This window comes from Triturus cristatus, chromosome 2_2 (assembly GCF_964204655.1).
Source record: "Triturus cristatus chromosome 2_2, aTriCri1.1, whole genome shotgun sequence".
In the NCBI taxonomy this organism is placed as follows: domain Eukaryota; kingdom Metazoa; phylum Chordata; class Amphibia; order Caudata; family Salamandridae; genus Triturus; species Triturus cristatus.
The window spans coordinates 1,163,322,714-1,163,339,021 of record NC_140582.1 but is presented as its reverse complement, the minus strand read 5'-3'; the positions used below and the strand labels follow the sequence as shown (position 1 = coordinate 1,163,339,021).

At 43.7% G+C, this 16,308-nt stretch overlaps 1 protein-coding gene across 2 annotated transcripts in view; it reads right to left on the bottom strand.

Annotated features, from left to right (window-relative positions):
* The window catches only part of SIGLEC1 (sialic acid binding Ig like lectin 1), a 284,641-nt gene that overhangs the window by 178,507 nt on the left and 89,826 nt on the right, over positions 1–16,308 (bottom strand). For both annotated transcript variants that reach the window (XM_085642703.1, XM_085642704.1), the window contains exon 3: positions 10,487–10,846. In XM_085642703.1, the coding sequence (XP_085498829.1) occupies positions 10,487–10,846 (360 nt within the window). The remainder of the gene's footprint in view (positions 1–10,486; positions 10,847–16,308) is intronic.

The window sequence follows — 16,308 nt, the reverse complement described above, 5'->3', positions numbered from 1 at the left end:
CTCATGGTATCCCACCATTAGCAGTAATACCAGATGTATTAAGACAAATAAAAAACGAGTACGGAGCAAAACCTGCTCTGAACTTAGGGATGAAATTACTAGGTAATTTTGCCCAGGTATCAGCAATAATATTAGCAAACATTAAAGGGGAGGCTGCATCGGTGGCAATACACCAACGCCTAAGGGAGTTCACCCCTCTACAACAGGAACATGAATTACCTAAAATAGTTGAAGCTGCTTATACAGAATTAGGTAGGGACAACTTGGGAGCTAGGGCTATAAAACCTCAAATGATGGGTAGTACCGAAAAAGATTCCTTTAAGCAAGCACCTGCTTCTTCCATGAAGAAATGGGGAAATAACAAACAACAATAGAATAAAGAGAATAGATCTTAATCCAGAGGTAGGTCTCCTCAACAGGAGCCCTCCAAAAGGAGGTATAACTTTAGGAATAGGGACAACATTAGGAAACCTGACAGGTATCAGGACACTGATACACATTCCTCTTGTTCCTTTCAGGGTTCATCAAAAAACCCTGAGAGGAATGGACGGTCTGAACACAGACAAGAAAAGAGTACAAAGTCCGTAGACACATAACACGCTCCATAAAACACTTGAAAGAAAGAAGAAAAAGCAAAATCAAAACCTCAATTCAAAAAGAAGAGGGTAGCAGGTCTTAAGATCAGACATGTCCAGAATTCTAAGGACTCAACTATTGAACGGGGAATGGGCTCTGATGATACTAGACAGTGCAGCAGAAGTAACAATAGCTCACCAGAACCTGATGGAATTTCTGGTGACAGCAGAGCTGAGTGAACATATCATGGTGGAAACGCCTAATACTAGGGTAAGTGTCCCACATAGGTTACATGAAATAACACTCCAAATGGAGGGGAACAAGCCCAGAAAAAATAACGATCTCTTTTGGGAGAATCTGACTTTTGGCTATGACATTCTTTTAGCTGAAAGAGATTGGCCGCCTGCTATTGTTATGAATTGCCCAAAGGGAGAAAGGGTAATTTTCCCAGCATTTTCAGACCTCGTCCCTAACCACTTAAAACACACATATACACAGACATGGACGGTAGCCCTTGCCCCCGCACTATATCGCAACCATGTTGGGTAGGATGAAGATTTAACCCACCATGTGATACCATTAAAATCTACTCTGAATCCACAGAGACAGTATCCAATTAAGCAAGAAGCTAAAAAACAGGTCAGGGAGATCTTAGATCAACTTGAATACCAGGGTGTGATTGAAACTTGCACCTCTTCAATGAATAAGTCTTTATTTCCCGTAATGAAACCTAACAACTCATATTGTCTAGTTTTAGACTATCGACATCTAAACTCATGCACAAAAACATTTGCAGTACAAAACGCACACAGTGCCTCATTGATGAATAACTGTGCAGAAAAAATACATAACAACACTAGATATCTCAAATGGATTTTTCTGCCAAAATATAGCGCCTGAGAGCAGATATTTGACAGAATTTTGTTGACTCCCCCAGGGGTATAAAACAGCTATGGGTTGTTCTCAGCTAGGGTACCTGAGTTACTTCAGAATCTGGATGAAGAGGCATTGTCCTATGTAGATGACATTTATCTGATGGATGATGACCTAGAGGAACACTTGACCAGGGTGAGCACCATAATTTTGGGATTCGCCTCTGAGGGCTACAAATTCAACTTTAAAAAATTTAAAAATGCCTAACTCAATGTCCTATTTTTGGGATGAGAGCTCTCAAGTGAAGGAAAAAGCTTGGCAGCTAACTTTTTAGAAACATGTGCGCTGCTCCAACCTTCAAAAACATTGAAAAATGTACAATCCATACTGAGATCCCTTAACTTTGGTAGAACATACATTTCGGATTACGCAGAAAGGGTTAAACCTTTCTACGACCTCATAAGACCTGATTTTTCAGTTAGACAATGGACACAGGAACACACAGATATCCTTCTTTCCCTACAAGGAGACATGATAGCGTTTAAATACTTACAGACACACGTAAATGTCTGCAACCTAGTGATCCTTATAGTTGCGGGTCAATCTGGGTACACCTACCTAACATACAATGAAGGCGAAACATTACCCATAGCATACAAATCACACTTATATAAGAACGCTGAGATGCGCTTCGCATCCACAAAGAAAATTCTGACAGCTGTACATACTGCTGTAGTGAGAGAAAGAGCACTAGCCCAGGGAAAACAAATAATTGTCGTGACTCCAGTACCGGCCTTAGAGGCTGCTACAAAGACTAGCATTCCAAATGCTAAAGCTCTACATCCAAAATGGATACAATGGGCGAATACTCTCACTGCATCAGACGTAGAATACAGATACGACCTAAGTCTAAAACACAAGCATTTTTGCAATATGAACAAGAATATCGTCTCCTGAATGAAATAATGTCTCTAGATCAGTATGAATACATAATTTACACTGACTGATCTGCTCAGCCGGCCTTTGGAAGCAAAGAACAGTACAGCGCTGCATGTGCGATTGTAAAAGGTCTATGCAGGACGGAAAGTTCCATCCAAGCTCTAGGAGACTGAATGGCTCAGCTGGTGGAATTAAAAGCTCTATTGCTGGCACTGATAAATACGGATTCAGAATTCCCCACACTAATTGTGTGCAATTCTTTTTACTGTGTCTAGTCATACAATGAATATCTTCACCATTGGGGACAAAATGGGTTTAAAGACTCAAAAGGTGGCACAATTAAGCATAAAACGCTATGGGAACAGGTAGTGGAGTTGAAAAGCGAACTACCAAGGGCTCACGTGATACCCACGCTGAGTCATAAATGTGATGGTGTTTACGTTGAAGGCTCTCATTGGCTGATGAAGCCACAAAGGGGGCAGTATGAACTGCGTCCATAGCTGCAATCACTCGTTCAAAAACGAGAATAGACAGACAGATAATGGTAGCTGTCATTGCTTCACGCAAAGACAATAAGGCATCGCCAAAAGGTTTTCCACTTAAGTACTCCTACAAGTTAGATGCAAATAACGTTCCATTTGCTTAAATACCCGGAGTGGGGGATAGAGTAATACCAAACATGGATCGCAGATTGGGCTTACAATTAGCTGCACACGAGGGTCTGGGTTCTGCAAACGCGGGAGTTACAGCAACAGTTTCTTAACTGAAACAACGCTATTGGTGGCCGGATTTAACAAAGCAGACCAAAGAATATGTCTTAAAGTGCGACATCTATCAACAGATGAAGGGCTCCACCATAACACATCCAACACAGACACCATTGCTAATATCAGACAGACCACTTGCCTGTTTCTATTTGGACCACTGCAGCCCCTTACAATCTGATGGGGTTTACAAATACATCATGGCTACAGTGGATTCCTGCTCGAGATTCCTATGGCTATGGCCTCAGCACTCGGCTGACGCTCGAACTGTTATCAAAGATTTGTGAGTCTTTATAGGGACATACGCAGTTGGCACATTCTGACCGTGGCTCCGCGTTTAGCTCTAGGGCTTACAAGGAAGCCATGAGAAGTTTATGTGTTGCACTGCGGTACTCCTCTCCATACCAACCCGAGGGAAATTTGGTTGTGGAGAGGAAAAACCGGGAGTTAAAGCAATCATTAACAGCTAGAGTATTAAGCAAGGGTGGCAGTTGAGTCAAACATTTATATGGGGTACAACGGGCCTTGAATAACATACCAAGAAGTTCTCTAGGGAGTGTCACTCCTTATGAGGTCCTTTTTGGGATGAGAATGTGGGTACCTGATCTCGATTGTGATGGCACAGATGAAGAACATTTTGACATCAATAAATGTTTGGATGTTTTACAGGATCCAAATGAATCCAGGGCACTACAAAGTAATGTGCAGGTAAAGGGGACCACCACTGGGGAAGTCAAGTTAGTCACAGCAAGACCTGTCTGGATTCCTAAAGTTGGGGATCTGGTCAGGGAAAAGATAGTGGACAAAAAGGAATTTGGGCCATCCTACAGAAAGCCTGTACCTGTTCTGGCCTTTGAAGGAACAAGAACTGTACTTCTGCCAGCTCTTGCCGGAAAAAAGGAGAAGAGATTTGTCTCCATTGATCTGATCAAATCACACTATGTGGCCGATACTGAATAGTAGGCTGCGTGGGCTCCTGAGTAGCCGACGCCCTCCTATAGCCACTATACAGGAAGTTCAGACAGAAAGGCTCATCACGTTCCTCTCCCATACAGAATGATGGACTATGAAACAATGTCATGAACTCGTTCCTCTTGAAACAGAAATTCAAAATCAAAATGAAAGACAAATTTCCATTCGACCTAACACTGATGTTTACATAAATATGCCTCAACAAGAGCCCTCAACAAGTTCAACAAAACCTGCTGAGCTACCTAAAATGGATCAAACTGCATCTGGCTATTTCATCGACTTTGATAAATTTTCATTGGATCCAAGTAAACCTGAAACAACGCCAGACCCAATATCTCTTCAACAACAAATCAAAGACGTCTTCATTTTTCTTAAAAAGACTTACCTGTTGTCACCTTGGCTAGAACTTTGGATAATCATAGATATACTGTTCTTTCTTTTCGATAGGCTTAGTAACTGTTTTCTGCTTACTTATTAATGGAACATACCTTCGCCAAAGCTCTGCAGCATTGAAAGTGAACTTGATCCTGAAACTTCATATTTCATCAATCATGAACAAAGAGACTTGTCATCAGTGAACATTACAGCAGTTCATATACCTGATGGTATAGTATGGGACAAGGTTGATTATGATATATTTGGTCCGACCGAACTTTTAAAAATACCTCATTTATTTAAAATGTCCTTAAATGATATCATTACCTCCAGTGCATTTTCCGATGATTGGGGTTTTGAAACTGTAAACAATACGTTGTCTAATTTAGAACAGTCTGCTGCATTTTCTAATAATGAAATGTTAGAAGACACATCAGATTTTAACACCATGTATTGTTATCAACATTATGGTCATCGTTCTCTCCACAAATCCAGTACCCCTAGAAATGTTTTCGCATATCACCAATGGGAACATTGCCCTACACCACTGAAAAGTAGTTTGAAAACTTTTGCACGTAAATTTTCATATTTTTCAGGATATAACATTTCTGACCCGACCTCATATTACTATAAGGTTGCGATGACATCCGCACAGAAAAATATGCTAACACTAAACTTTTATCCCCCAACTGTCTGAAAAGGATTTCGACTTTTGGAAAGACATAGAGTACTGGGGTTCTAGAGACTGGCAAGTCCAGGGGATAGAAGCGCTATTCAGAGCATGCCTCGTTCCTCACCAGATGATACTTCTAAATGATACTGTGCAACAGACTTCCTGTCTTGGAATAGCCAAGAACAAGGATTTGAACACTCTTCAGATTCCAATACCATCACATACCGAGGAAATTTTAACTTCACAAGCAGGGGCTACAATAGATGACATTTAACAATACAATAGATCAGACCCCAATTGGAAGGGGTGGTTGGTTTGGCCCACAGACACAAACAGATGTCAGGGAAGATTCAGGGGTACCACTGAAGGGTTTAGTATCCACAGGCCAGACCCACGCTATGTACAAGAGAACATCCAGGGGTGGTGACATCATACAGTATTGGGAAGCTATGCCTCGATTGGCTAAAAACCTCAACCTCAAATATTGAGATATTATGCTGCACGGGCCTGCAATGGTTCAGTAGTGACCCTATCCTGTCACTTGAGGGGTACCCCAGCAACCGTGATTACCCCGGTATTCAGGTTGCTTTCAAATGGGAGTTACTTGATGCTGAACGATCAAGGTTGTTGTGGGATGCTTCCGGGCATCGCATATCTAGTTACCGTGAGCTTCAGGGTTACTTGCTGTATGCAAGTTTTGCTTCCACCGACACACACAGTCAGGGAGGCGCCGCTATGGTTTCCATTTAATGTTTCCTTTATACAGTTTGATACTCTGAGAAGAATGAAAGCCATGCTTCTACGGAAAACCGTGCCCTTAACCTCCGCCCGGGAGGATTTTGTTCTCCAGATCGCAAGGTCCTCGGCTGAGATATAGGCACTCATATGTACGAACTGCCCCTTACATTTCACAGAAATGGTAAATCGTATCTCTAACATGTCTGATACGACAGGTATAGGCCACCTATTTAATACCATAGGTTCGGGACTGTTAAGCACCTTTCAGACCGTCCTCGGAGTTATACCAAACTTTATACACTCCATATCCGGAAGCATTTTTGGAGGATTTCGGCTGATCCTGTTTCTGATAGCAGATATCAGATTGTATTTTTTCTGCTACGCAAAGGACGTCCCAGTCACCAACAAGATGGAAAAAGCACTCCTGGAGCGTAAATACCTTGATCGCATGGTACAACATCAAGGCACACCTCGCCTACTGAAACTAAGCGCCTCTTGGTTCCTGTCATTTAGTCCAGTCTGGATGGACTGTGTCCTACCTGTTCTCCGATGCCTGTTCTACGGAGAAGAATGCGTGTTGGATCTCTGTCTGACACTCCCATCAGTTGTGAACCGGACTTTGATGCTTTACTGGGCCCATGTTCTGCAGTGTCCCCAGTGTATTCCTATGTTGATGGCGGCATTCTTGGAACCTCCACAGGAAGTCTCTGCTCCTGTTGGAATGGATACTGGCTCCTCCACTGACACCCAGGCCTTGGATGGTGCACAAGCTCCCCCCGCGTCGGCTGCAGGCAGTACGGGAGATCATCTGTGCTCAATTGATGTAATCTGCAAGGTGTTACAAGGGTCGTCATCTGCGAAGTCAGACAACAGCAATGTTGCGTCTACCAGCCAGGACACATAAATATTTGGCTTGTCGTGTGCTGGGAAAATTTTCCTTTTTTTACTCAAACTAAAATTGGAACTACAGAACAATTTACACTTATATGACCTGCAGGGCTTTACAATGCTTGTAGTGCTTCAAACTATATATATGGACACGTTAGAGCTATTGCTTGAGTGACCATTTTTTCTTTTACCATATTTTAGAATTTATTTTTGTACATTTTTTTGCAAAGCTATTGTTTTACTGTAGTTGTTTGCATACCAGTGCCTAAACAGCCTAGTAGTACATTAGAATTTAATTATGTCATCCAGTCGGTTGAGGAGTGGGGGTTATATTCCATATAGGTACCCCAATATATGCTCAGGTGACATTGTAACCTTTCACTGATATTCTCCCCTACATTACACACATAACGGTTCTTGGTGACTGACCTTTTACCTAGATATAACACTGCACACAGAACACAAGATTTTTGGAATCTCAGCAGGACTACCATCTCCTGTATAATAAGTATGAATAAAGTTAATTCCCAACGTCATCCTAAGTCCCACAAGTGCCACAGCAAGGTAGAACCCTCAGGGAGACCTTTGGGTATATACACATCACATCTTGCTCAGACAAACATAGGAGATCAGTATTTCCCTGCCGACACACTGACGTGAGATGCTGAGGTCCCTGCATGCAGATACTCCAGCTCACAGTGGTTGAACATCCCTTGCAGGGTGTCCGACTCGAGACCAAGACGGGGTCCCACAGTCTCTCACTTCAGGTAATGGGGGTGACTTTATCCTAGAGGGATTCTTGGCTTGACACCTACATACATGCTAGGTACACTTAGGTACATCTAGTTAGGGTAGAATCGTAGGAGTACACATTTTATTGTCACGTATTTTCTATACTTGCCTGTATTCATGGTTATAGCAAAATGGTAGAAATGTACCACCCTTTTACTTTCTTAGTGCTTCTAATCATTTATATCTGTTACTGTCTAATGATTGTTTCAGCACACCTATTTTACACTAGAATAACGACTGTTCAATAAATGCTTATTGAAAAATGTCCATACTGTTTATTCTGTGTATCTCTCTGAGACTAAGTGAGCAAGAGTGACTAGGCGAAAAGTAGTACACTGTTTCCACGATTCTGAGGGTTCAGGGTTGCCATGTTCGATAGTTGGCAAGAACTATTCTATCCTTGGTAAGAGGGGTTTCTAGTGGCACTGTGAGCTAACTGGTACATAGGCTAACATACCTGGTGGGGGTGTCTAGAATCAGTCTGACACCAATCCTACAGTGTATGTTGTCTAAACGCTATCCTATATAGGTTTTATAGGAACTACACAACACCACTGGGTACAAGAACTGGACCTAAGGTACCACCACGTCAGTATACTTCCGGACCTGTGGATACTCTGCCAGGAAGAAGGACTGCTGTGCTGCTGATAGACTGCTACTCGGCTAGACTTCACTCCGGTGGACTACTGCTTTGCTGTACTGACCTGCTGCCTATAGACCTTTGCCTGGGTGAAAAGGACTGGACCTGCATCCCTTGAACCCAGTGTGACTCCAAGGGCTAGTTGGCTGGTCTCCTGCTCTGAAGTCTCAGGGGCTTAAAAGATTTCCAACCACCCTGCTTCTCCAACAGTGAGTCTGCCCTGCCAAGTGGTGCCACCCCAGTCCTGGACCCTTGGAAGTGGGCCTAAGGTGCTTACCATGGGAACCAATGAATCCTCTCTGATGAGTGGCTCATCCCCGAGCAGAATCAACACATCTCTTCAGGTGAACAGGGCATTCTCGAGCAGAAATGACACAATTGCTGCTGCTGTGTGGATTGAACCCCTCTCAAAAGACTGACATTGCTGCTGCAAACAGCATCTTGGATTCAACGCATTGCCTTCAGATCTGCTGCAAGCTCCCTGCAGCTTTCATCGACATCAGCCTCGATGATGACACCAAAACTCTGCATCGCAGCTTCACCGCTCATCGGAACCAATTCATTGCCTCGACTGCGCAACACATCCTCGACACCGGCCTTTGCATCGCAAGCCCCATCAACAGGATCCCTGGCGTCAACGTAACATGACCTTGCACCGCAGCCTCGCTGCAGTTTGGATTGCCTCAGCTGTGCCAAGCATGTTTAATGCAGATCCACGCAAGGCTCCGCAACCAGGATTTCAAGTACCTTGTTTAGCTGGCCTAAGTGGGTCCCTGTAGCCAGCCCATGCTCCATCGTGGCCAGCTTAACTTGTAACTTTGTCCTGGTCTGGTGCAACTTTGCTTCATGGCGTTATTTTTACTTAACATTTAGTAATTCAATTTCTCCAGTTCTGCTTATTAGATTTTTGTTGTTTTGGTCTTTTCCTAACATGGTGTGGAATCTTTTTCACACCAGGTTTACACACTGCCTCAAAGTTAAGTCTCACTGCTCTGTGCCAAACTAACAGATAAATCTAGGGTTTGCCCAGACCTTACCCTGACTAGAGTTGTGGTTGCAGATTTACCAGGGCTCATACCTCAGTCAACTAGTAACCCAATTTCTAACATGTCCTAATTGAGTACAAACAAACATTAGCTAAAATAAGTTGATGCCCTAATTGGACCCCAGTAATGTATTGGATGCAGTGGTTCAGGGTGAAATGCGGTCTGTGCCACAGGAGGTAATGTACATTGTCAGATATGCCTTACATTGTCACATTTGTTTTCAATTCCAGTGAATTTCATAGCCTAATTAAATGCTACCACAGCTTCAGAAGAGTAATCGCACTTTGGGGCTGATTACCATGTCCCTTTCCAACAGCCTTTCCATGGCAGTCCGACCGCCATAGAAAGGCTGTCAGAAAGGGAATTTGGGGGCCCCTAGCAGGCTCCCCTTGCCCCCTGGGCCTCCGCTATGAGGCCCGGGGGCATCTGTGGTGCTCGCCCAAACATCTGTGTCCCGTATGCTAGGTACCGTGTGGTGCCTGACACATGGTGCAGGGATGTTTTAAAATAAATGCCTGTTGACATTAGTTCTTGTGCTGCGGCTCTTTTCCCGGCCGCAGCACAAGTCTCAATGGCAAGAGGCATGTTTCTGACCGCTGTGTAATTTGGCGGGCGCGACTGCCGACTACCTGTCAGTCGGTCCCATTCCCACAACGATGGCACTTAGACGCTTGTCCAACTGCCACCGTAATCAGCCCCGTTATGTCTATTACCATAACAAAAACTACTTATTAAGCTGTAGATGACCTATTGAGCCTTCCCGCGCTAACTAAAAAAATAGACGCTTTACAATAGGAACACAATTTGTTGTTTTAGTGGTTAACCGAACAGCTAGACTGCATATTATCTTGACTTTAGTGGCAATGCACAGGCACTTACCTTGGGTTTTAGATTTATATATATAAACCTCTCAAAATTCATTCCAGTTCCTGCCTCTAATCTTAAGAAAATACTTTGTGAATATTATGCAATGTAAGAGAGAATTGTAACGAAGGTGACAGTCTACCAACACTGGTTTATCACAAAAAGCCACATGAGACATTTATGGTTATGAGAGATTATAACCTAAATACATCTTTGTCCAGCTAGAACTGGCCATGCAATCAACACTCATTCATAATATTATAGTTATTAATGGAGTAACATCACCCAAGTAGCCATCAATAAACCATCAGCAAAATAGTCAGCGAAGAGACATGTTAATGCTCACCAGTAACAGTCACCGTGACACCTTTTTTATCCAACCAACGGTTCACGTTGTCTATTTCAAATCTGAAAGCATAGTTTCCTGCATCTTCCTTTACTACATTCCTGATGAGCAATGTGCAGTTCCTCTTGCTGAGGTCACCAAGAAGCTCAGTGCGTCCTTGAAACCTCCCACCTATCTCAGTGGAGGAGGAATGGTAGACAACAGCCTTTTGGCCATTATTGTCTTGGTACCAGATGGCAGTAATCCCATTTGGAGTCATCACATCACTGGGGAAGGTGAATTCACATGGGATGAACAAGCAGGACCCCGTCACAGTTTTCAGTTGATCTGGGCACATCACGTTCCAAGAAGACCCCAATCCTATAACAAAGAGGAAAGGAACAGGGAGTTAATAATGCAGGATGGATGTTTCGTAATTTTGGAATAGCTGTGAACAAGCAATTCCAGGAAATGTCTAAGGTACTGTTCAATGTTGCTATTATCCACCTGTTCTACTATGGGCCCACCTGTTCTGCTACAGGCCTGATTTTGAATTTTGGGAACAATGCGACAAAATAAACAGCCAGCCAAACACTTGGGGGCATATCAACAACAACCGGCGATAATTATCGCTAAGCGCACTTAGCGCTAGGATAATTATCGCCGGCTAGCGTGGATTTTTACCGCTGAGATAGCGTGCTATTAGCAACGCTTATCTCAATAGCGATATAAATCCTCACGCTAAGTGGCTAACGTGAGCTTGTTGATAGGGACAGACAAACTTAGCCATGATATCCTCCTTCCATAGGATATCATGGCAAAGTCAGAAAAATACCAGACGTAAAAAAGCAGCGTTAACCGAGGTTAGCGCTGCTTTTTTTGTCTCTAACAGGGTTAGCGATATTCTTGATAATAGGAGAAATGTCGCTTAGCGACATTTCTCCCATTATTTTACTCTGGAACGCCTCCTTTGCATCTCATTAGAGATGCAAGGGGAAGCGTAGACTAAAAGGGTGCTAACATGCCAATTTGCATGTTAGCACCCTGTTGTTGAAAGGGTGCTAGTTTTATCTCTGCTTTTTTGGCTTTTAAAGCCAAAAAAGCAGAGATAAAGCCCTTGTTGATATGCCCCTAAGTTTGTCCACCACATTTAGAGATGGGCCGACCATAAGTATTCTGGCGACAAAGCGCTTGTTGGCTCCATCAAGGCAATACTTCCTTCTATGGCCCAATGGAGTATGGGCTTTTGGAGGAAGGGCTTTACACTTTCTACCCTATTTAGGGCGGATGGGTTAATGCTTTTATTTCACAGCTTTTGGACAAAGTATCGAGCTAAAAATATTGAGACACACAAATATTGAGTTTCTAATATCGTGATACAGAAATATCATGTGCAGAAATATCGTTTTTTTTTTTAAAGGTAAGAAATATCATTTTGGGACGTGGTCTGACCATGCAGGAAGATGGCTGCCTAAACGCCGAGCTCCGCTACTGGTGTAACTTCGGACGGAGGCGGCGCTCTCCTCAACGTGCCCAGGACCTCGGCGCCGACGTTTCTACTCAGCGGAATGTGGCGACAGCGGCTGGGATGATTTTTGCGAGTCTCTGTACTCGCTAGGTGCACGTATTCACCGCCGCGGCATTTTCCTCACGAGACGCCCGCTCGGCCTGTCCTGACAGGCGAATCCCCGGCTCTTGCGTAGCTGGTGCACGCTTTCCTACCCTCATGTGGGGCCCTTATCATTGAGCGCGTAGCTGAAAAAGCCACGTTCTTTGGCTCTTGCTCCTCGCTACATCCTGGTAAGGCCTTTCATAAATCCATATGCACATTACTGTGTTGCTCATGGCCAGCTTCTACAAGCCTCTCTGGAGCTTTCACGAACTACCTTCTGTCAGCAATTATTAAACATGGAACATTTCCCTCAGAGTGCATGCCATCTTTGGAGCTTCAATCTACAACATTAAATAAATTCTTCTTCTGCACTGTTTATTAAATGTACTACTCATGGTGTGACCTGCAATGCTCCATTAACGTCTGATGCTACTGACTCTCGTCCTGAGGTGACTTTTTCTGACCATTTTCTCTTATTATTTCTGCACTGTACTGATAAGAACATCTATTTGTGACACATCTCCCATTTTATCTTCTCGTGTGGTTTCTTCTGAGTTGATGTGCAATATACCGACAGACACTTTGGGGTCTATTACGATGGCGGGCGGACTTTCGTTTCGGCAAATGGAACCGCCCGCTATGTGTGCGGCGGTCCGGCAAATCCAATTAGGATACACCCGCCACACTGGCGGTCGCATCCCAGATTTTTGACATTGTGGTGGGCGGTGCTTTCAGCAGCACCCGCCGCAATCTTAAAAAGGCATTTGTGCATTTGCATGCACAACGTGGCAGGCACCGTGCGGTGCCTGCCACGTTGTGCAAGCAAATGCAGGGGGGTACCACTGGTACCCCCCATGTGCACTCCCCACCCCCGACAACCTGGGGGCTCACAACGGGCCCCCCATGCAGACTCTGCATGCCTTTCCATGGCGGCAATGCAGCATGGAAAGGCACTTCACCGCCTGCATCTTGATATGGATGGCGGTATCTTGCAGACACCGCAACCATATCATTCCCCTTTTCCGCCCGGTCTCCTGTTAGACCGGCGGAAAACTGGCAGACGTTCTTTGCGTCCGCTGTGGTCCCCACCGCGATCCTAATATGGCGGGGGGAAATGGGAGGCGGGTGGTGAATAATGGCGGGTGGATCGCCGCCGCCATACGGGCGGTGGCGATCCACCCACCATTATAATCGACCCCTTAGTCTCTGCAAAGTGAAGGCACATTATTTTTGCTTTTATGAGATAAATATCCTTGCATGTGACTTACAGGTTTTTTTTTTTGATTTTGTCACATATCAATGTTTCATTAATGTTATTCTCCTGACTTCTTTCAACTACACATACTGTCAGACTTATTCACTATTATAATTTGGTCAGGAGGACTAGTGCTACTACTATTAATATTCTATCAATATATGACAGCTAATTTCCAAATGCCTAATCATTAAAGTGAGCACAAAACTTCCAAGCAACCTCTCTTTGCAGAAGTTCTTAAACAATCACAAAGTGTTCCGACGAAAGGTCCCGCCTCATCAATGTCTAATCCGTCTTCAGCCACCTCCTCTGCAATGACAGGAAAAACTATGGATCGTATTTTACAAGAGATATCAATTATCAGTTGTTGTCTGACAGATATGGACATTAATATCTCTTCTCTCGCTGCTGAGACCAAGTCAATTTGAGCAGAGATTGTACAATTTAACACTAAGACGGACGAACTAGACCAATGCTTATCTGTGGAAGAATCCAAACTCCATTCCACACAAAACAAGGATCAGGATCTCTTGTTTCTTTGCAGTAGGCTAGTTCATTTAGAAGTCCGTAGTAGATGAGACAATCTCTGTTTTTGGGTTTTCCAGAAAAGATTGAAGGTCAGAATGCCAAACTCTTCCTATGCAATGTTCTTCCTAAACTTCTGGGCATCACCTTCAGTCCACCGCTTGAAATCCAACGTGCTCATCGAATTGGTGCTCCACACACTGCCACAGATTCTCGGCCACGGCCTCTTATTGCTTGCTTCTTGAGGCATGAGCAAGTACGAAAAATATTAATGGCAGCATGCTCACAATGTTCATATACTGGACATGAAATCCACATTGCAGCTGATTTTTTGTGAGAAACTAATGAACGGAGAAAAGCTTTTCTTTCTATGAGGCCACAGTTGCGGAGATTGGACATCAAATATGGTTTGTTTGACCCTGCCCGTTTTCGCATCACCAAAAATGGTGAATCCAAAGACTTTTACAATCCTGAAGATCTACAACACTTTATAGATGAACAACGCATTCAGGACATGGACGTACAATATACTCCTATTGAACTGTCTTCTCTTGATTCTCAACATCCTCCACAGTCATCAGATTTACAGCAACGCAACAGTGAAATTCGTCCTCGAGGCAGAGATGTAGAACGATCAATTCGTAACCATGAAGACAAAATCTCTGCTCTTCAGTCCGTATCTACCTTCACACAGATCTACATGGAGACATCTCCCTTAAAATCTGCTTCGGATGAAGAATGACCCTCATAATATTTATATTTCACTATAGATATGATTGGGAGCTTATCTTCTCTAGATAACTCTTTTCTAGCTCTTCACATTAGAGTTTACCTCTTTGGTCTTATCCACATAATTGTTTCTCAACTTAGAATGGTTATAGGATTATTTATTGTCCGTCATTTATTGAAGAGTATTGTTAGATTTTGCCTTGCGTAAAATTTATTCTATTTAATATTTAGTGCTCTGATTTATTGTATGATTTTTAACATGCAATGTATTTACTCCTCTTTACAGTTTCAGAGCCATCGGGATTTTAATGTATCCTCCCACGTCTTATTAGCCTTGATCTTTTCTCTTTTAATGAGTCTATATTAAATATGTTATTATTATATATTGGATAATATTTCTATGTATTAATGCATTTTGTCCTTTCCATTATCTATTTAATAATATTTATATTTATACTTATACCTAAGTTTATACCTTTTAAAAACAAGTCTATCTTATTATTCTTGATACAAACATATTTATTACTTGTTGTATCTTTTTTTTTTGTAAAACATTTTTATTGGCATTTGAGATTATTACACACATCACATTTTTACACTGCCGATGGCATTGGCGTATTAGCGATCTCGCACGGGTACATCATAGTTTGACATAAGAGCATATCATTTGAAGGTTGTAGAGCCCTCTCGCTCAGTCTGTTGGTGGGCGATGACCCTTAGGGTTCTGTGTCCATATACAGTTAACGTTCATGTAGGACGAACTCTACGCCGTGCTGGGGATGTGAGGTGCATTGTCCCCCCACTCATGTTCGCGTAGGGGTTGTGGAGAGCCAGCCATATTCTAACCGTGAACAAACTTGGGGTATAGAACTAGGATGCACTGTGTCTTATGTTGCGACCGCGTGTATATGAGTGCCTGAAAGCTGCACTATTGCGAGATATCATGTTGGAGTTGCGCCGGTGCGGATAGGGGAGGAGGAGGGACATCGCTTAGAGCTGTCTGTAGGAGGGTGTGGTGATGGGTCGTTGGCGGCCATTGGGCCCGTTGAACACCCTCCCGAGCATCCACAGGGGCTATAAGGGCCCTGGGGGAACCGCCCCTCCGTGCTTCCGCCACTGTTAGCGTATCTTGTGTAAAGGAGTGGAGTATCATGGCCCAGGGCATGGAGATTGGATGTTTGCGAATTCCCTGGACTTCCTCCCCTCAAAGTATTCCCTCTTCCGCTGTGCCCCATTTCTTGACTGCACCCACCCAGGCCGCCAGGGGAGGGCCTTCTGGTGCCTTCCAGTGCATAGTTATGCATCGTTTGGCCAGGAGGAGCACTAAGGAGGCAAAGCGCATTTCTACTTTCATGTGCTTGTGGCGCTTACAGATTCCAAGGGCACTAACCTCCCATGTGTAGAGGTCTCGTAGTCCTGTGACCGTTCTAAGGGTAGTATGGATGGTACGCCAGTAGCTGTGGAGGGACGGACAGTCCCATAGCATGTGTAAAAATGAGGCAGTGGGCTCCCGGCATCTAGGGCAGGCGAAGGAACTATTGGGGAAATACTTCTGGAGTTTTTTGGGAGTGAGGTATGCCCGATGCAGGATATGCAATTGTATGTTTTTGAAGCGGTAGTTGCGGGATACCTTCTTGGTGTATGCTAGTGCTTTGATCCATTCCCTATCATGTAAAGGCCTGCGAAAGTCAGTTTCCCATTTTTCCCTGAGGGGTGCAAGAG